The sequence below is a fragment of the Molothrus ater genome, chromosome 1 (assembly GCF_012460135.2).
Source record: "Molothrus ater isolate BHLD 08-10-18 breed brown headed cowbird chromosome 1, BPBGC_Mater_1.1, whole genome shotgun sequence".
In the NCBI taxonomy this organism is placed as follows: domain Eukaryota; kingdom Metazoa; phylum Chordata; class Aves; order Passeriformes; family Icteridae; genus Molothrus; species Molothrus ater.
Window position 1 is genome coordinate 82,305,768 of NC_050478.2, and position 22,778 is coordinate 82,328,545.

Here is a 22,778-nt window from a genome sequence, read left to right on the forward strand (position 1 = left end):
TACTCCTCCTTAAGTTCTTTAGAGGCTTGCCTGCTATTATATATTGTAGGCAATATTAATCTGATATTTAAATGATTCTCTACCAGACTTTCAACACTAATTTAGTATTTAATACAGAACTTATCACGAGCAACATGCTCAGAGTCAGTTTGAAAATGCTCAAGGGATAAATCTAAACAACCACCAGTAGTCAATTCCAACAAAATTAATAATAACAAACCACCTCACAACCCACAAAATTATAATTTCATATGCTAAAAAAAATATGAAATAAACAAACTATAGAACAATAGTTGGAAATACACTGAAAATTTCTATTATGGATGAAGGAACAAAATTAATCTACCCCAACTAGAGACTAGTGTCAGATGGATAATTAAGGACTGAGTAACTGAGTTGCTGCCAAGTAACAGAAGATAGTAAAACAAAAAAAAATTGTTAGAATTATTGATAAATTATCTTGCAGTAGAAGGAAATGTATAAAATTTTAAAATATGTTTATGTTATATTCACTCTATTAACTTCTATTTTACTCATACTTGGGAGAAATATTCAAATCAAATCAACTATCTTAAAGACTCAAATTAAAACATGGTGCTGGCCGAGGTGGTTATAAAAACACCAAGACTGTCATGGACATGTCTAAGAAAATCCCTCACAGTTATAGACCAGGCTGTAAGATGAATCCTGGATGCTAAACATTTCCCAAAATTAATACTTTGTGGCACATAAATAATTTTTATGCTCCCCACATTTGGCATTTCCTGCTTGTTTCAATACCTTGATATTTGAAATATCAAAAATATTATATCCTACCCCCCATTAAACAACCTGTCTTCTTCACAATCCCTGTTTTTCAAAGAAAATTAATGATACACCCATGACAGGAAAAGTAGAACAAATTTAGCAGATTACAGAGCTGCCAACCATGTTGCTCTGGAGCACGTGATGGGATGCAGTGGTGCCTGCGGGCTGGCACTTCTTTCCTTGGGGAAGGGAGTAGGAGAAGGTGGTGCCCCACAAGGACACTGCCCTTGCCTCTGCTGCATTCCCCTCTGTCGTTATAGGACACAAAGGAACACATGCTTACACTGTTCTTAAGGTGAAAGAGAAAAAAGGGCAGTTTATTTTCTGACTCTAACATTTATAGTTTTCTAAAAGTGACAGTGGATTGGAGGATGACAGTGGCACTTCTCCAATGCCACTGGTTGAACTAACAGTCTATCAACTCTCTCCTCCTCCATAAAGGAATGCAAAACAATAAGTTATTTACAGAAAGTGTGTGAGAAAATTCACTACAAGAATGTCAACATCAGAAAGCTTAGAAAATCTTAAAAACTAGGGTGACACCCCTCTCCTCTGTGAGGCCCAGGCAGCCTGCCCCTGATCCCATACCAGAGTGGGTCCCCAGGCAAGGAAGAAATTTACAGGCTACACAAAAGAGCATTAAATACAGGAACTGCAGGGAAAAAAAAAAAAAAAGAACAACACAAAAGGGAGAGTAGGTGGAAAATGACTAAGTTTAATGTGCTGCATTTTGGATGAGACATGCATGTTACTGCTGTTAAAAATAAATAAACAAATTAAATACTCCAGATTTGCCTCCCATCTAGCATGTTTATGGTAGTTACAGGAACTTCTATCATATCATGTGAAATGTTTCCATAACTGAGGAAATTTAAATCACATTTGAATAAAGATGTTTTGGAAACAAGTTAACTGCATGTCTTTTCCTTGCCTGTGCTGTGCTCAGTTGCTAGCTTTCTGAGGAACTACTGCAGCAAGGGACTATGAAAATAGTGTGTGACGTTAGCTGAGACAGGGTGATTTGGTCTTTAATTAAGGTCAGCGTGACCTAGGTCATGGCAAACGTCTCCGAGTCTTAATGATGACAGGAAAGTCCATTCACAAGTTGGAATCGAATTTCCTCCATGTTAAGACACAAATCAATCTGGGTTTTAAAGAGCAGGTACAGCAGCATCAGTGCGGGTACAGAAAGGCTCTTTAGAAGCTCTGTGATAGACGAGCAGAAACAGATTTTGCTGCTTTTCTTCTTTCTGTGCTGCTTTCAAGGGTTGTCAAAGGCAATCACCATCAACACTAACTGCATGGGGAGGGAGCCAAAAAACCTTGATGAGAATTGTCAGGTGAGGAACACAATATTGATCTCAGAAACACTGTGGCACCAGATGATCCTTGCAGCTCCTTCTGGCTCTGTAATCTACACATTAGTCTTTACTTCTACTTGAACAGCACACTTTAGACCCTAAGGTACTTTCTGGCCCTGGACAAGTAAAGGTTATAATGATTTCCAGCCTCATGCTGAAGATACAACACACTTCATGTTTCAGGTGCAAAGTAATTAAATTGCCCACAGTGCAGGTGGAGACAACAAAAAAAAATTACAATAAGGAAACCCATTAAGTTACATTGAATTTTTTAAAACTTCAAGAAAGCAAGATGATTTTTTTATGTACCATATGAAAGATCTTAAAATACATAATGATATTCATCAGATCTGTTCAGAATAGACAAGAATATGGACAAATGCAAGATGTTATTTTCCACTCCAGATCTGAGCTTTTCCTTTGCATTAATTGTCCTCATGCTACAAATGTAACATAGGATGTTTGAGGTCAAACTGTATGACTCCACATATTAAAATCAGCCTTTAACCAATAAAGAAATTGAATTAATGGAGGCATAGAGCATAAAGATAACACTTCAAAGGACTTCAAATAAATCAACAGGACTTCAAGAGATGAAGCCAAAGAGACAGAGGTCAGCTCTTCTGAATCCCAAAGCAATGTAACATGGCACTTTGGCACTGAGGAAATGTTATTACTGCTCTACCGCTGTAAAACGTAGAATTTTAAAGTAGCTATGTAACTGCACATAGCTTTGGATTTATTTTCTTTTTTCATCCAGTTCAACAAAGTTCATAGAAGTAAAGGAGAATTAGCTTTCTGTTAAATGTCTTTGAATTTCTCTACAACACTATGGGGAAAGGGGAAAACAAAACCACCCAAAACAGCATTAATCATATTTGCTGTTCTATTTCCAAGAGCTTGCTTATATAAGTGAAACAGTGTAGGAGACTTAACAACTTTTAAAAATAAATTATTAGTTTTCCATGTACACTGTGGTTTAGCACTGTCCCTTACCACAGCTTTCTCCACCTCCCTTAAACAGTGGAAATGGCAGCGAAAGAAAACTGAACCTTGACAGTCTCAATCTAGGGGGTATGCACACGACTTTCTTGTCCAAGCCTGTTCTGCCCCTCTCAGAGGCAGCACTGTGTTCACATCCTCTGTGATTTAAGCTATGAGTAGTTCAACTTGACGGCCCATTGCTGATGTCATGGCAAAGTACAAGAACTTGATGAAGAAACAGAATTTGTGGGAAGAAGGCTTCTGTACTTGGGTAATCAAAACACCTCACTAACCACAGCTGAAACACAACAGTATAGTCCAGAGACTTTGATTTGCTATTTAAAAAAACCATGTGTAGAAGAGGAAAAAAATTATGTATTTATCTATATTATGTACATTATATATATATTTAATTTTGCATATTATATATACACACATACAGGCACTAATATTGTCAAGACATCACATAATGCAAAGCATTTTATCTCTGCTAAAATGCTGAATACCACAGAACATACCGTGAACTTTCCCTGAAAAATACTGGAATTAACTCATTTCCAAAATAGGAACAGATCTGCAATCCTGAGTTCAAGAAAATATGTATGAGTTTCAAGCCCATACCCACTGTAGTTCTACTTTGATCTAGGTCTTGGACGCTTGTTAAGGGAAGATTTTAATATCTGAAACATAACACTCCTTTGAGACAGTGCTTATTGCTCTTTTGTGAACTGACTTTGTCAGGATGAGGCACAACATCCATAATGCATTCTGAAAATTTTCTTAGCAGCAGCTACACAATTATCACTGCCTTCTTTTGGCATCCAGTTAATGAGACAGTAACAGCATTATCATTCAGATACACTGCAATTTTAATTTTTTTTTTAAATTCATTTCTATTTTTATGTCCTTTTGGTGAATACATGTTTTATAAAGAGGAATAGAGTTACTTAGAAAAAAAAGAAATATCAATTTTTTCCTCCTGGTATACAGGAAGGATTCTTTGCTTCTTTGCTTTTCATTTCCCACATCCCTAGTAATATGGGTATAGAAGTAAAATTTTGTTTTTCATATTCAGCTTCACAACTCTTAAATTGGAATTGTTAAAAAAAAAATTATAATAATCCAATAAGCAACAACCCTGCAGAAACAAACCTAGCTGCTTAGGTCTTAGCATAATACAGTATAATCAGAACCACTATTTTCTCCTTTAGAATTATTTTTAGTACAAGCAGACCTCAACATTTTAGCTTCTGACATGAAAAGTGAACATATTTACTTCTCTTACTTCACCCTAATTAATGCATAACAGTTCTTCTGAACCTCCTTCACAAGCTACAGAATCATGTGCATTTTGTTAAGCAAAATGTTCCCAGTCTTCCCCTCAAGATTGCATGGGTCAGGTCACAGATTTTTCATTTCCTTCACCAGTACCATTTCAGCTAATTTGTGCTTGCCTTGAGCATAAGGCTAGTCATTTTTTTCCTCTTTATTCAGGGTCATCAGAATTTACAATGACCTACTTCTTTACTAAACAAGCATGTTATGAAGTATTAATGGATTTTCTGTCTTAGAGACTGTGCTTTCATACTGTGTAAGAGAAAACTTTCAGATCAGAGAAAAGCAATAAGGAAGATCAAAGGTATGGAATGGCTTCTAAACAAGGAAAGATAAATAATTTTCAATTCTGCAGCCTGGGAAAGAAATTACAGAGGAGGTGTGACAGAGTTTTATAAGATCATAAATTATCTGGAAAGGGTGAACTGAGCTCTTCAACTGTTCAATCTTTTCCAGTGTAAGAGTTTGGGGGATGCAAAGAGATGACAAGTTTGAAACAATCAAAAGATGGTTCTTGCAACACAGGTGAGCTGATGAACTCTCTGTCACAGGAATCTGATAAGCAGGATGAACTATACTGAAGAATTAACAAAAAAACCACATAAATTAAAAATTTTTAAAGGCCCAGCTAGGCCAGAAAAAGAAGCAAAAAACAGGTTTGTAAGAAAGAATAAGAAAAAAAATAAGCCAAATGGATTTTAAACTAAGGTGTGAGGGAAGTAGAAAGACACAAAACTTGAGAGAAAGCTTCCAGCAATTTACAAGGAGAAATTTGAATTTGGAAAGCTAAAATAAAATGGCAGACTTCACAGAATCACTGAAGATTACAGGTGGAAGGGACCACAATGCGTTATCTGGCCCAAACTCTTTGTTTAGGCAGGATCATCCTAGACCACAGAGCACAGGATTGTGTCCAGATGCTTCTTGAATATCTTCAGACTTCTGACTTTTGCTAGTTTGTAGTCAATGCTAACCAAAGGGTGCCACTTTCAGAGCTATCAGCATGATGGCAAACAGTTCTAGTCTTCAGGAAGGGAAGACCTATTTAAGGAAAGTGCAAAAGAAGCCAATTTAACTGCACACATCACAACTGCAAAAAAGCATTGCAGACACAGAGGAGAATCACCTTGAAGCACTTAAGTCCAACTCTTGCCCTACCTCTCAGCTCCTCAGTTCTCTGAGATACACCCATTATGCTTCATATCAAATCATCCAAATTGAGCCTAGCATGAATGAGAATCTCAGCACCACTACCTTGCTCGAGCTGTTTTAACAAACTAAATAACAGTTAATATAAATTTCTAATAAAAACATAGGGAACTGTGTCAGGTATTTCAGGGATAGAAAGAGCATTCATTACTCTAAATCTATTTTCACAAGCAATATTCAATCTTTCTCAAAAATTTTTAACAACTTTCTGGCTTGACTCCAACACTCTGAGCTCACCTCTGCTCTGTATCCTTATATTTCTTTCAGTGACATTGAAGAGGGAAAAAATGTGCTCTGCTACCTGAATGCTCAACATCTCTCTAGGGACAGCACTGCCTGCTTAGGCAGTTTGCATCAGAAAATCTTTCCCTTCTCTCCGTATCCTCAGAGCATCTGCCTGCAGCAATTCTTCACTGTCAGGTATCATACCAGTTCAGTAATTATGGAGCAGCATTTCCACACTTCTTCTTTAACTCTGATACTATTGTGATTGCCTGAAACCCTGATGCTGATCAGCAAACGTATAGTGAAAAACCAACTACCTCATCATGCAATAATATGCCTGCAACTCCCAGAAGGAGATATGAAAGTTTAATGTTTTCTCATGATGACCATGGCTTATGGATTCAGGGCTTACCACATCCCATGTGTGAATATGAAGGGAAGGGATGCCCAGAGTAGAAACTGTCCCTGTGTTATTCACTATGAAGATATTAAAGTCAAAGATTCATTGAGTTCACCAAGAAAACCACTTCCTAGGCAAAAGTCATAATGCTGTTTATGAATATATGGAATTCCATTTGAAAATATGTGGCTCTGGTTTATGTTGGAGGTTTCTGAATCTGGTAGTCTGACAGAGGCAAAGCTGCTGCAGCACCACATCGCTACATCCATCCAGTCTCAACTACATACAGTGCATTTATACACATTTATACACAAACCAATAGCCAACCACACAGATCAACGCAGACCAAAAAACACAAGATCAATCCATTACTTAAGCAAACACAAGCTACACCAACATCCTGGTCCTGCTCCCCTCTCTGGCTGACCAGGATGATGGCAATTTATCACAGAATACATACAAAGATACATTATATATCCCTCCAGGAATCAGCCACAGATCTGTTCAATAGCCAGCCCATCATCTTCCATCTTCCATCTGCACAAACAAATCTGTCTCTGGTCTGGCTTGGACTCCCTGCTTCTTCCAGCATTCAAGCCACATGGCCTCTAACCTCTCCCGTATCCAACCCAGGCTCATGGCCTCATCTCCCACTCACCACTAGTGTGGCCTGACCAGTGATCACACGAGCTGATACACACTCACAAAATACACGTGCAGCTGCCCCAGGCCTTGAGCCCCTCTGACCCACATCCCCCAAAGTACCAGAGAGTACTTAGACCTCTCCATTCTCTCCAGCTGCTCCACTACAACACCCGGGAGGGACCTTGTGACACAAGGCTTCCATTCCATCGTCTCCCCACACACATAGGCCCATGCACACAGAATGGAGGTTGAGAAGAAGACAGGACAAACAGCGTGGGTAGACAGGACAGGGCATGGCCAGATAACAGTACTGACCACAGCCTCTTAACACATGGTCATCTGCTTTTATTGCCTTGTTCATCTATTCTCTCAAATTTGTTCCTCCTCCAAACCACTATGATCCCTGCTTTTCCACACTTTGGTTCCTCTCCTAAATATCCCATCCTAAGTCAGCTGAGTGTCCAATTTGCTCCGATTAGGTTATTGGAGTTCCTCTGTCACTGTTTCCCTGCTCCTTCACATTTCTGAAGATGAGCTTTTAATTAACATTGAAGTAATAGCTGATCCAGTCTAAGAGTCAGTGGAGTTTAGAAAGCTCAGACAATGGATGTCAGCCAAAGGCTGAGACAAGGAAAATATCCAAAATATCCAAATCCAGTGTGTAGAGACACATTTTTTCCAGAGAGGACCAGCTGGTTGTAGCTGCAATGATTATCCCAGTAGTAATATGAGAAGGACTGGAGTCACTGCTGAGGCTGCTCCAGCAGGACTAAAATGGCTCTTCAGCACACCTGCTCCTGCCTCTGGTCTCCTCCTCTCAGAACAGGGAAAGGGGCAGAAATTTGCCACTCAAGACACATCAGTATCAGTCTCTCATTCAAGACCTGCACCAGTCAGTTCAAATGCAGAGCTGGGTTTAGAACTGACTGTGCTGAGGAAAAGACGGTTGCAGAGTGGGATTTTTATTTGTACTCTGTTCTAACCTTGAACTCTGAGATTCTAACCTTAAAGTTTACTAACAAAGCCCAGGACTGGCAGCACAGGTAGGTCCAGGGAGGATACAGAACATGCTTAAAAAGGTTACTGCTTGATCCCCCACTGTCCCAGGCAGGCCAGCTCTGCTTGTGTGCAGCCCCAGGATTTGACTCAAGAATATTTTTAGCAAATGCAGTTCCACAGAGGCTGAAATAATACAGTTCAGAGAAAATAACTAGATAATTATTTCAGGGACTATGTGAAAGAGATTCTGAAGTGATGCAGTCAATACCAATAAGAGTAGAATGGGAATCATCTCTGCATTCAGAGATCATTGGTGCAGCATCAATAAACTGAACTGAGGTGAGAAAGTTCCAAATACCCAAGGAAAACATTTACTGTCTAAATGATGGATAGCAGAAAAAAAACTGTATCATTGTTGATGACTGAACAGAAAATAAAGCAAAATCTTAGCGCAAATAACAGAGAACATTATTAAAGGTGCCTCATTACCCACCTTTCAACTTTTCAGTATTCTACTTCTCCTATTTATCAGCATTTATGCTTTTGTTACCATTTTTGCACAGATAATTTAATGTTTCTTCTCTGTCCCTTCCTTTTTGCTGTACTTCCTTTTTTATTGTGGCCATTTCTCCAATTTCAAGACTGCTATCCTATGCTTATTTTATTAAAAAAGAAAGGGAAAGAGGGAAGGAGGAAGGCAAGATAAGCCCTAAGGATTTTAACCAACCTGACTGTATTTGATGTTACAAAATAAATTAAACATGATAAATGAGTGGATCTAAATAAACTGTTAGGGCAAAAGAACTGGGGGTGGAATGCCACAACTTTGCTGCCCTGCTGGACCCTGAGGACACTGTCACTACAGCAACAGCCTCTCTGGGTGTCACACAGGGACAACTCCAGCTCCTCTCTCTGCTCCTGCCCAGTGGCCTGTGTGAGCTGGCTGGAGCAGGCAGACCACCTGGGAGCATTGCTCCTTGTCACTATGTCACTATTTGTCCTGTTCTTTCCAGAGGCCAAATTTTAATGACTCACTCCACAGCCCAAGCAGTGTGCTTGTCTGTGTACATGGAGGTCAGCAGCAGTCAGCGTTCAGAGAGCATCAGCAAAACCCCAGCTGACTTCCATCAGAAGCTAAAACTCTATCTCATCACCTACATACCAGAGGCAACAGGATAATTGCACACCTCATATTTGCATTCAGAGTGTGACGCTCTCTCACATAAGCTGTTGCAAACCTCCTCAAATAATCCCAACAGTTTTACTAAAAGTACAGATGTGAGTAAATGCTCATCAGTCTTTTCCTGTCTGAAAATAACTTGAGCAGGATCTCATGTCTACGTGCCTAGGGGCAAAGTGTAGCAAATGACACTAGGACACACTTTAATAGGACAGACTGTTAACCTGCTGTGGTTAACCTGAAGTAATATTACTGTGACAGAGAGGCTACAAAACTAGGACCATAAAAAGTGAGAGAGTATTCAAGACAAAGAAGATTAAGTGGTTATTAGAAATCTTTTAAATGAACAATTTTCTTCACAGCAAAGCTTGATTTATCTCTTTGGAGCAAAACTCAGTTTTGGCTTCTAAAACACAAAAGTGTGCCTGTGTTGAAGAACTCAGAATCTCATGCTTCAGAATCTGACCTACTCATTTGCATTCATCAATGTTGCAATAAATTTCCCCAGTTTAAAACTGACCTAATGAACTTTCAAGTCGTTCTTTTCATTCTCTTCTGCAGCAGACATAGTGGCAACAACTTTTTGAACAAGAGGCACTGGGATCTTGAGTAGCTGGTATTTTGCATCCAACAAGAGCAAAACATCTGCTGGAGTCCTTTAGGGTGACTTTGCTCCTTTAGCATGATTGTTTCCTGGCCTGCTGAGTCTTCCATCAATGATGGCCTATCAGCCTAAGTTCTGGGCACCCATAAGCATTTGAATCTTCTGCAGATGTATGCTATTTCAGCATTGGTAAATCTTAATTATTTGTTAAAAGACTAAAGGACTTAGGATTAAACGTGCTATTGTATATCCAAAGAAGCTGGCCTAAGGTTCAGATGCAGACAGATCTCTGCACAGCTTTGTCTTTTCAGAGTAACATAAGTGCTTTCACACAGCCTGAACTCCCAAAGCCTGTGGACCTGAGCTAACCTGGGACAGAGACAGTTTGCTTACTTCAGACCTGTGTGTTCTTGTGGCTTCTGAGCTGATAGACTGCCACACATCTGGGAGAAAATATATCCTCAAAGGAACAAAGAAAATAAAACTGCAAAAGATTCATGAACATAACTTTATGTCTGATCAACTACAGCCTTTGCTGTTTGCACACTGCTGCAGTCAAAGTTGTAACTCATACTGCCCCACTCAGAAACAGGTAAGAGCTAGCAGAGTCCAGGCAGGTGATCTTTGCAGCAAATATGCAGCATACAGTCTTTAGTATACCCAGAACCAGTTCTAAACTGATGGCAGAAAAACATAATTTATTACACATAACTAAAGAGAGGCACAGAAGAGACATGATTTCAGGCCCACAAATGACAAATAATGATGCCACTCACTGGGTGTGTAGGAACACATATACCTTGAGAGGGGAAAGAATATGCAGTGGAATTTCCAAAGGTGCAATCCCTGTAAAGAATTAGCAATTGAAGGATTCACAGAATCATAGATTCATCAGGGCTGGAAGAGACCTACAAGACCATCCAGTGCCATTGTCCACCCAGCACTCCCACTGTAGCCCCCAATCCACTAAACAATATCACCCAGCACGAGGTCCAGGTTTACTTCAAGGTTTGCAGGCGATGTCCTCCAGCTGTGTCTCTGCTGGTAAAACTGGAAGGCAGTTTTGAGTTCCATGATCATTGCTTCTGTATAGCTGATACCTTGGCTCACTAGCACTATTTCAATCTGGGCAAAGCAGTATTTTCCCAGAGCCTTGACATGTCTTAGAGGACAGAATATGTCAGTAGTCTTTTGGAAGAAGCTGACACCTGACTGCCGTGTCTGGGGAAGGGAAAAGGGGTGTTTCGGCAGGTAAACAAAAGCTGTGCTACCAGCTCCAGGGCCAGGAACAGCTCCCCTTTTACCAGTAGCATAGCTGTAGCTGCTAAGAAAAAAAACCAAAAACGTGGCAGAATTTTACCTCTTTTGCTTCTGGCTTCCACATGCTTATCTGGGAGCATTAACTGATTCCATCACAGGACCTACAAGATGGGCACTGGGAGGCTGCAGTTAAGGCAGTTCTGCAGCCAGCATTTTACTGAAACACATGGCAGAAGTGTGCTGAGGGAAACAAGGGCTATCCAGGGACCTGCATGAGCATGCACTGCCATGAGTGCACAGGAGTGCAGGTTTTGGAAGATTATTGGAAGCGGAATGACTTCTACTTGACCAGCAGCTTAGCACTGATGGATGGCAGGGGCTTAGATGACAAATAGAAAGATCGTATCCTACTGCAGGCACCTACCAAGAGATGGGGTCTTGAACAGCTGCAAGGTAGATTCTGACTCACCAAAGTCTTCTCTACACAACAGGTGTTTGTGCTCCTGATACATATTTTATGCTGCACTAGAAGTGGCTGACTGGATGGGGAAATGTATTCACATATTGATAGTGAAAGCTATTTTTCTTCTACAGAATCCTTCCAAATGATATGTAGAGCTATACAGTAATTCTTTGCGTACGTGAAATGACAAAGCATCATGCCTAGAGTGAGTATCATTCACAGAATTTAATGTTCCAGCTGCAATAAGAAAAGAACTAATTCACAATAAATTTAACAAAAAATACCAATACGTAAAAGTACTATGTAACTGAAAAGGCTGGCCAACATCTGTGAAAATGGAAGGAAATCAGCAAAACTAGCTCAGATGAAGTAACTAAGATTCTTTACCCAAGAAAAATTATCTGGATGGACAGTATTACAAAATTCTGAATTCAGGGGTTTAACCTTTTACTGGTCAGTTACATACATTAAAGTCATCTCTAGAAGGATCTGGAGTACAACCCCCTTACAAAAGGTATGCTGTATAGGTTACAGTTTAGTTGCTGTTACAGCCTAGATGTACTGGAATTTCCTAACAGCTGTTTCAATTTTTTACAGTTTTGGAAGTATAGTAGCCACAAGGTTGAGCATTCTGACATATACATTTTATAATGTCAAGGACAGACTGAAAGACTGGGAGCTTGTTCAACAAATTAATTTCTATTTTGGAAAATTAAAAATTGCTACAAGAAATTGCCATTTTTAGAACAGGAAAAGCTAAAGTAGTATGAAAGTGATAAACAAATATTCACTGCTGATAAAAAAAAAAAACTTAAACGAAGTTAACACAAATGTCAATCTAATCCTTTCAGTAAAGCTTAAGAATCAATGCTAACTGGAGTTATTTGAGAACTCACACAGATATTTCCATGATTAAAAAAAAAAAAGAGGCATTTATCATGTATCTTCTATTCTTTGATGATTTTCTACGCATCTCACCAGGACTACTCTCTATGCATTTCTTAGATGCTGACTTTGGGCTGCAGGCAAATGCTGCTTTTGAAAACCCACACGGCCACCTGCACGCATGATTTCATTTCACAATACGATTCTAGGATATCGCTGAACCTTCCATCACACTAAGTATTACAGGTCTTCCCTTTACAGACTCAGGGACTTTTTGGAAGACATTCATATTCTCTGTCTTTATGTTTAAATACTCTGAAATGCAATTATACGTTCTCCTACGTATCTATACTCTTGCAGGCAAGTGGCCTCTTCATAAGCACATCCAAACCGAACAGATTATCTTAAAGAATGAGTGAAACACAAAGTACATCTGCTGATGGTGAAAATTAGTTAAAAACCCACAGCAGATGGCATTTCAATATCTGCCTAGATAAAGTATAAAATCAAGAATAAAAAAAAAGGTGCAATCATAAAAAATACACCTCCTGCATTGTGCAATGCAGGACAGAGCCTTCCAGGCTCCCAGCTGCTGCACAATGTGCTGAGCCAGACTGCTGCTAGGGTGGGGAGGGCAGAGGAAAAAGGCACAGGGTACAGGACAGTGACTGCTGCTGCTGCTAGAAGTAATAAAAGGAATAGAGCCTCCGTCCTTCCATGGCAGTCACTGCCCTCCACACCTGCAGCAGGAACAACAGCGATTCACCTCGTGAAACTGAGCAGCAGAAAGCAGGAGTTGTTTAAGCTGCTTTACCTTCACGAATAACCCTTCCCCATTTCCTTCAAAATAAAGGTATTCAAGGAAAAAGGATAAATTCAGCCCCCAGCAGCAGCATTTTGACATTCAGACTGAATGAAGTTCCTATGGGCTTTAAACTTTCACTGTGCAGCTTCACAGCCTCAGGGGCTGTACAGCACTGGATGTACTTAAAGACATAGGCTTTTTTCCTAGACTTTTTTAATAAACATTATTTTTTCTTGCACTGTGTGATAACAGCATAAACCAATTTCTACGCTATTTCTGAGCCCTAGAGCTGTACATTTTCTTCTTTTATAAGCCAATGAATACTGGTGCTTTTTATTTTTATTTTTCTGCTATGCCACTCAATTACATGAAACAGCTTCTGCAAATATCCTCACCTCTTAAATTTACTAAGTTAACAGATGAGTTTAAATCAGTGTTCTAAACAAAAGGTATATGCCTTTTGCGTGATATATTGCAAAAGGCAGATACCTTTTGTTTAGAACACTGATTTAAGTGTTCTAAGACACTTAGAACTAAATTTTTCAGTTTTCTAAACTGAAAAAGGCATATATTGTTAAGATGAAAACTAAAGTTGTCCATCTTTGAAAATGATGCTACACTTTTGATGATGAGCTTTTGGTATAATTTGTTTCAAGATGTGTAGTGATGAAGAAATTGATAATTTTTTTTTAATAAAGCTAATTCCCTTTTTCAGTTCACTGTTGTTTGGTTTATTTGTTTGGTTTTTTTTTTCTGAATAGGCCATAGTCATTGATTTTTAATTTTGTAAGAGCAGACCTCAGCTTATCTGATGACAAATACACAACACCTTGTGGATGAAGCTGTGGAATTTCCCAGTACAAATATTTCTGAAAATAAATTTTTCATTTAGCATTTGTTTTTCTCCTACCCCAATAGAATATTATCTTAAGGCTATGAGATCACACAAACAAAGACTTTCATAAAAGTTGTTACAAATTATTTCTTGTTGGTGTATGCATTCCTGAACATAGTCCAAAGCCAATATGAAGTTGTATGTATGCACACATGCATCCTGCCTAGCTATAATTGTGTGCCTTTAAAAGTGATCCCTTTTACAGGGCTGCAAGAAGCCACCAAAAAAATCCTCTAATGTAAAAAAACATTACTTTAGAAAAAAAAAAAAAGTAAAAAGGGAGTTTGTAGTGATTTAGCCAAGGTTTGGAAAACACTTAGACACAGCTCATGAAAAATGATTGCAAGAGCACCAATATTGCTTGCTGAGAAAGTAAAACTAAAAGACTAAAATAAAAAAAATCAGACTCCTCACATAAATCATAGGGGAAAAGAAAAATGGAAGCTTATAGGTTGTTTAATTATTTTGGTTACGTCTTTTTTTAACAGATTAAGAACAAAAGTACCTCTAATGATAGTATCAAGCTTATTTTAGAGATCAGACTGGTTGACTAGCTGATAATAGAACAGGAAAAACACAAGTATTTGATTAGAATCTGTTCTGGTTTGGGGAAAAACAGGTTATGTGTTTATAGGAAGAGATGGCAGTTAAATACTTTCCATTCCAGGAATAACTGAAAGGGATGTTAAAGTTGTGAAAGTCTTCTGAGCCAAATGCCTTTACAGCAGAATTAGAGTCCTGTTCTCTTAGAGCAGTCCTGGAGCACACAGAACAACATCCTCTGCTTGGCAGTAGGATTCTCACCTGTAAAGAGGGGGCTCAGTCCCAGATTCCAAACCGTGCGCCTTTTAAAGGTTAGGATTGAAACTTTCAACAGAAAAAAACCCCCAAGACATACATACACAGTCATTTTTTTTTTTTTTTCATAAACTGAGGCTGGAACACAGGAGTCTTTTTCCCCCCTTCCCGTCAGAGAACCCGCAGCTGTGCACTGAATTCCCCAGAGGAGCATACAGGGGAGGCTGAGCCGGGTGTCTCACTGTGGAGGCTGTGTCTCACTGTGCTGCAGCACACTGACCCCTTTGTAGACCTGGCCCCTATTAGAGCTGGTCCCTATTAGCATTTGGCACGGCTGCAGCTGCTCCTGGCACGCTCCTCCGAAGGCAAATGCCCACGCTGCAAGAAAGATGTTGATGAAGCACAAGTGAGGACTCAAAGAACAACTGTGAAAGTAATGGAAGGCTTAGCTAGTGCAAAAGCAGGCAACTCATTTATTTTACTGACAAAAAGGTTATGAGGCAAATTCATGATAGTCTACAAGCACTCCCATGGAAGGAACAGAAATTGGATCCTGTTGGGTCTGTCAGCCTACCAGCCAGAAAAATGAGATCCAGAAGCTGCATGACAAGGCTAGACAAATTCCTAATACAAAAGATGAACAGAATTCTAACACTGGCGCTCAACAGCCATGGAAAAAATATGAGGGCTTGGGAAGCGCGTCTCCATCATTCCCAATTTTTAAACCAAGGTGTGTTCCCTCTCCCCAAGAGACATGTAGGTGAAACAGAGACTACTTCATGTAACCAGCAGAGTCTGTTAAAGAATCCTTCTTTATCCCAGCAGGAGGCTTTATCTCAGTATCTCTAATTGCAACAGACCCTGGATCAAGAGCATCCTAAGCTTTGCAGCTTTAAGGAAGACACTTTCTTGATGTAAAATCTTGGAGAGAATAACAAAGGAATGACAAAACCAGTCAGATAGGCTCTGCCAAATTTCAAAATGAGCGGATGCTTCGGGACATCGATTTTTCTCTCTCATACACTGAAGGTATAATCAACATTTAAAATGCTATGGGATGCCATTCAGTCACTGAAAGATGCTGAGAAACTGAAGAAGGTCCAGCAAAGGCCTATCAAATGCATGATAAGGCAGGAGAACCTGACATAAGAAGGAAGACTGAAATGGTTGTTCGGCCAAGAGAAAGTTCTGAGAAGATACAATGAAAGTCTCAAAACATAGGAAGCTATTATAAGGGAGATGCAGGTATTCTCTACTGAAGGATGCTTGCTACACATACGAGATATATATATACTATATTATCCTATATGAACTTCAGGTACATCATTGACAAGTATTATTTCTCTTTTTAGTGCCATCAATATCTCTAGCCTGAGCCCTTATTTGTGCTCTCGATTTTCAAAAGCAAAGAGCACAAAACAGACACTTTTTGCTTACACTCCAAAGTATAAACTATAGTAATCTAAAAATGTACAGAGAGCAAATGAAATGGAATGAGGGAGCATCATTTAGTTCTTCCCTCAAATTCTCAAGAATGCAGTGCACTCAGTACCTCCAATAACTGCCAAGCTATTCATAGCACTTAACATATTTTACAAAGACAGAATAGAAAACTAGTAACAAGTCAAAACTAAACATTCTTAACAAATTTACAAACAGTGGAAAGACTGCCACTCTTTCTGAATGAAACAGGAAGTTAAAGAAGAGATGAAAGACAATAGTTTTGCCTCACAGACTATGATTCATTTGTTTTGATTCTGTAGAGGTGATGTGTCTAAAAATACAACATCTTCTGAAAGTATTATTTTACATATACCAAATGTTAATGGTCTAGAGAGGCAAGAAAACAAGTATTTTTTGCAAACAGCAACTTTAACCCAAAACAATTTTAGAGGAGTGGCAAACATTAATACTGCTTTAGCAGTGTATTGATGCCCAGAATAAAAGCCATAGGTTAACAAAAAACTGAAGAGTAATATTCTCCCTGATTTTTTCCACTACAAGTATCAATAACTGTATTACTGAATTATTTAAATACTATATTAACTGTAGATGACCACAGTTCTTGCTTAACATACAGCACAACTTCACAACCTTCACAAGACACTCAACTAATCCAAATCAGGAAGAGAAAAGCAAAACTACCTTGCTCATAATTTAAAATTTCTACAGAGAATTACATCTCAGAAAACATGTTGTTCACCAAACATCAATTTCAGTATTCCATAGAACACATTCCTGAAGCCATAACTGGAAACAAAATATATTTTCCTGAACAACAAGTCACAAGGCAGGACATTTGTAAAATCACTTTGAGGCATAGTGTTTCTCAAAGTAAGCCATAAGTATCTCAAAAGATAAGTCAAAACTATTATTTGCTTTGTTCTTAATGCTACTCATAATAAATAGTATATTGTCTGTTCTTTCTTGTTCTATTAGTATGCTTATAAAAATGTGTTTATTTTAAAGATTCAGTATCATTTTGATGCACAAGTTAAAATAAATCTGTTTCTTTAACATGGCATAACTATACTAAAAAACCAAACACGTCTTTGTTTTTCAGAATGAAATCCTACGTTTTCCTTAAAAAATACAGATTTCTATCAATGTCAGCTGGGATTGTCACAGCACTACAACTAAAATGATAATAATTCACCATTTAAAAATCTTCTGTAAAAGAGTAAGGAAAAACAACTCCTAATATTTGGATTTTTACAAATTATTAATCTGCAGGATGTCATGTGGTAGATTATCAGAGTTGAGTCACAATCTAAGACACAACTGCAAACACAGATGCGTTCCCAAAATGTCATGGAGTCTTGAGCCAGCCAGACTCATTCAATCATTGGGACCAATCAGGATGAGGCAGTAAAATTCCTATAAATGGCTGAGAAGTACAGAAGGAGGACAAGGCCTAGAGCAGACTTCTAGAGTGCAATGTCTTCGCAGCAGAACTTTAACCCAGCTGACTTGAGTGTATTCAAAGGAACAACGTCAAAGGTAACATTTTGCTACTTGGAAAAAATCCTTGGTCTTAGAAGCAAGGCCTGAATGAGGTAAGGAGATGAACAACATTCTTTACAAACCACAGGGGTAGGGCACCTACCACAGTACAGCTGCATCACATAATTTTTTTAAGCAATTCAAGTTTTCCCATTGGTAAGTGCTACATGGCTGTAGATTCCACCACTTTCATGTGTAATTCAGGAAGACACAACATTACTGAAACTCTCCTTATTAGAAAGTGAATTATCTGTGAATTAGCAATTCAGAAATCAAGACAGAATTAAGTTTGTACTCCCAAGTACCCACTAAGGCACTCCTGGCTCATGGACCAGGCAACTCAATGCACAGGTAATCATTAACTGCAGAGAGCACCTACCTGCCAAACCAAGTGCTCCTTTACAACAGCTGTACCCGACAGACAGACGCTCAGCACAATCGTGTGAGACGCAGAGGTCACGACGCTGGCAACTATGGCATCCCTCATGTTGAAGGGCAGCATGGTGTACACCACGAAAATGATGAACAAGAAAAACGATACCTGCGCAAGACACCAAGACAAGAAAAAAGAAGCATGTCAAATTCACTTTGGAATAAGATTTTAAAAAATAGCATTTAATTTTGAACTGTCTTCAGCATAAAGTTACACACCAGTTTGTCACGGGAAAGTCATTGCTAAACACTGAAAAAATGGATTTAGGAAGAATTAATTTTTAAGAGTGTTGGAAAATTTACATTCTATTAGACTTAAGAACTGTGGTTTCAAGATACTAAGTCATGATTTCAGACCTACAGAATACTCCAAACTTTTCAAATTTTACTTCAAATTTATAGTTTCAAATTTTTATTAATACTCTATTTACAAGTAAAGAGTTATCCCAGGACTGGTGAATTCTGATTATGACCCGCATTACAAAACAATCTGCCGAACTCCTCACAGAGCCTTAATTTCAATGCAGAGAGATTTTTTTACGTCCTGATGAACTAAAAATTCACAGTATAATATACATGACATTATGCAAAAAAAAGAAAAGCTCAAGTTGAGCCAAGAAATTTGATTTAACAAGATGGTATTTCATGAGTATCTACATGACCTATGTCAAATTCCATAAAATCACTACATTTTAAGGTAATACATTTATTTAGTCATGAAAAACAGCTTCAGAAAATCACAGTCCATATGCAGAATCTCCTGTCAGCTTCTTTTAAAGGGTACTAGTGTCCAAACTAACCTTATGGAACAAATGTACAGCCCAACCCATAACAGCAGAAGGAATTCCTTTGCTTTGCATAGGAAAATATATATTTGATGCTGTGCTTATGTTCCAAACCCCACCACACATTTGAGAAAATGCCACTAGATTTGGGACACAGGTTTTGCACACATAAGTAAGTAGGCGATTCTGAAAACGTGCCAGCTGGTACATAATTATATCTCCATGTAAGGCTTTCCACCATTCTGAATTGACTTGCAAGCCTATTCACCATCCAGCAGCTGCATACACACAGTACAGAACACAGAGAGCTCCCAGGCAGGTATGAGCAAGAGTAATCTGCTGCTCACTTCCCTCAGTGCCAGTCTGCATTCTTCACACCTGCATGTGACAACTACATAGCCAAAACTGAAGTCTAAGGTATGTGCCCTTGTAGGACAGTGGAGGCATTCTTTTCCACCATGGAGAAGATGTCCACTTCTGTTATCCATTCGTCTTTCTCCAATGCCTCCATTAAGATCAATCCAGCTTCTTCCTGATCTCTCATACCCCTTTCAATGCTGCCAGCTCTCCCATATACTAAAGAGTCAAATAGTTCAAAGGCATGAAATGAAAGAGAACTACAAAGGAAATGAGGGATAACAAGAAAATACAGCAAGAAAAAGGCAAAGCAAAAGCTCTGCCTCTCTACTCTTCCAATCTACCAACAGATATCACAAGAAAAAAAAGTGTTTGATACCTGGTTGCTTTCAGTCCTCCCTAAAACTTTTCACAGTGATCAATGTTAGTAAAACCAACAGCAAAGAAAAGGGTGTACAAAGTTGGTCTAATAAGAGCAGGGCTATAGCAGTATGATGTTTTAAAACTGTCCAGGCTGAGGAAAAATCAGTTATGATTTACTAACAGAACCAACTGGGAGTCTTAAAACTTGGAAAAGGTGTAGAAAGGTTAGAAGGCAGGCTAGAAAAGAGAAACATAGCACGTGTTTTTGAAAGGCTAGGAAAATGGGTAAAGCTCATCAGCTTCACTGAAATTCCTATAGAAGTAACAGTCAATAATAATGCATGTCATAATTAAGAGTCACAAAAGTTAAGAAAAACATAGGTAACAGCAAATGTGATTTTGCTGACAACAAATCCTGTTAAAGCAATTACATCTTCTGCCATGAAAACAGGCATCAGTATAGGGGAAAACCCAAATAATGAGTTAGGCAGCAACAAGGGATGTAAAAGGTCCTCTAATACAGGTGTAAGAAGAACAGATGCCAAAGGCAAAATATCCTACTAGCATGTAAGACCAGCTGCTTAAAATGTTTCCAGATAAAGGCCAGGCTGGATGAGGCCTGGAGAAACCTCATCTGGAAGAAGGTTGCCCTTCCCATGGCAGAGGAGTGGGAAGTAGATGATCTTTAAGTTTCCTCCAACCCAAACCATTTTGTGATTTTTATTATTAAAAAATAGTTTGAAGAAGAATCCCAGACCTAAGTCCTGAAAGAATGATTTCAAACACCCCCATTCTCAGTGATTTTTCAGGTAAACAAGATTTTGTTGTTTCCAAGTTTAACTTTCTCATTGCCTATGTGGTATTCACATATGTGTGAAAATTTTATTATTAGAAAATAATAAATCATTCTTCTTTAACTGGTTTGTCTCAAAAAAATGTAACTTGCATATTTTTTGATATCTGACTTTATAGCCAAACCGAAGGATCCACTCCATCTTTGTGGTCCATGCTAAGTACTCTTCCAAACTTATAAGTGGATGTAGGACAGAGGATGATGCTGTTGCTTTTCAACTTTGACATAAAACAGACTACTAAGCACGTGAGCAACATTTTGACATTTTGCAATGCTTCTAGTGATATCAGCTGTATCAGCTCCAAATTCCTAGTACATCTGTAAACAACTGTTTTATTAATTACCTCACTGCTTTCCTTGGTCAAAATAAATGGGTAATTTCAACATTCAACAACTACAAACACAGAACACTTTTAAGAGGTACAGCCCCTCTTGACATTACATATTCAAATAGGCTGAGTTACAGAGGAACTGTGTCAAAGAACACTTGATTTAAAAAAATTGACCTGTCAATTCTTATATTTGCATATATTTGCAGTTTTGAAAGTTGGTATGAGAATGCTGTTGCAAAGCAGGACATCTATCAGACATGCTAAGGCAGAAATTCTCCAAAATACATGTAGGAAATGGCACTGATCAATAGCTCTTTAATTCTCTGTCAAACTGCCATTCCCCTATTTCTAGTAGTAATCTAATGACCTAAGAGAGTTCCTTTTATCACAGAGGTTGATTTTTCATTTCACAATGGCTGAAGAGTGTTTTCCCCATGTAAGCCTCAAATAAGATGGCAGAATATTGCTGCAGAGACATTAAAAAGCAGCGATGCCAAGCTCCGAAAGACCCCACTATCTCACTGCAAGACTTGCTAATGCCAATGATCACAGCATGCCAGCACTTGGTGTGTGTTCCTCTCAGTAATCACAGCATTAATTTACAGTGCACTATTTTTGACACTATTAAAAGTAGCCTGTGCCACCAAACTGTGCCACAATCACAGGGCCTGTCGCTGCTATGTTGGAAGCAGTCTTTCATGTGGGTCATCACTACAACTGCCTAGTTGAAACATGCTTTTTGTCCTGATCTGAACTCACACTGCTTTAGGAATTTGATTCTCAGATACTTTCTCTATGAGTTTGTTATCCATACCTTGGAGATGGGAGCGCTTGAGCAGTGATTGTTTGCATCACAGCATGTAGCACTCACTTTTGATTAACACTGGTGCACCATCTTACACACAACTATGTGGCTTTCCGGCTTTGATTGAGGGTTATCCAGGACTCTGGCCCATCACTCTTGACTGTCAGAGCTTAGCAAACTCTGAGTGGGTTTGCTGCTCTCTGTATTTCTTCCCCCACACCTCAGCTGGGCCACATTGTCATTTACTATGTAAGCCGTTCCTTTCCACACATTTAAAGGACAATGCACTGCCGTAGTGTAGCTGCCTGGATGGGCACGTAACAAATTATTTTCCTGCAGATTTTGTGCAGCTGCTTTCAGAAGGGCAGCAAAAGTTCACATACAGATTACTGCAGTGATGCCACTGGAGAGAGCTGGACACAAAATGGTAAAATGACACCATGGTGTGACATATGATGATCATGAACCATTTCAAAATCTCATTCTTGTCACAGAACACAAGGCAACTATGACTAAACATCTTCAGCATTCAGAATGGAAAGATTCAGGCTGCACAAGATGGAGAAGTAGATTCTTCTTTAAGTTAAACCCATTCTGAGCATTTTTCATGTTGGCATTTTTGTCCCAGCACATCTAGGCATACATTGGCTACTACAGCCTTTAGTCTGTTCTGTTGAGTGTCAGCTAGGAGAACTGGTATGAGACTGATAATATTTGGTGCTTCGCAGACATTGCTATTTGAAATGTCACTAGTTTGGACTGATGGTACAAACTGCAGTGGACCCAAGCCATGAATCCATGCTGGTTTTTGTGGACACAACCTGTTCTGAGACACCTTGTCTCCCATGTATCACCAGTTTCTACTCCTCAGTGGGGATGCCTTACCTGTAAAGAGTACATGGAGTAGAAATGTTAACATATTTTACAAATTAAAATTGTCTTTCCTGGCACACAGGGTATCACAGGGGATGTTGCTTTGGCACTGAGAACAAC

At 38.9% G+C, this 22,778-nt stretch overlaps 1 protein-coding gene across 1 annotated transcript in view; it reads right to left on the reverse strand.

The window, feature by feature from the left end:
- Positions 1-22,778, reverse strand: part of ADCY2 (adenylate cyclase 2) — a 206,834-nt gene that overhangs the window by 123,064 nt on the left and 60,992 nt on the right. The window contains exon 3 of the mRNA XM_036400040.2: positions 18,238-18,399. Coding sequence (XP_036255933.1) covers positions 18,238-18,399 — 162 coding nt within the window. The remainder of the gene's footprint in view (positions 1-18,237; positions 18,400-22,778) is intronic.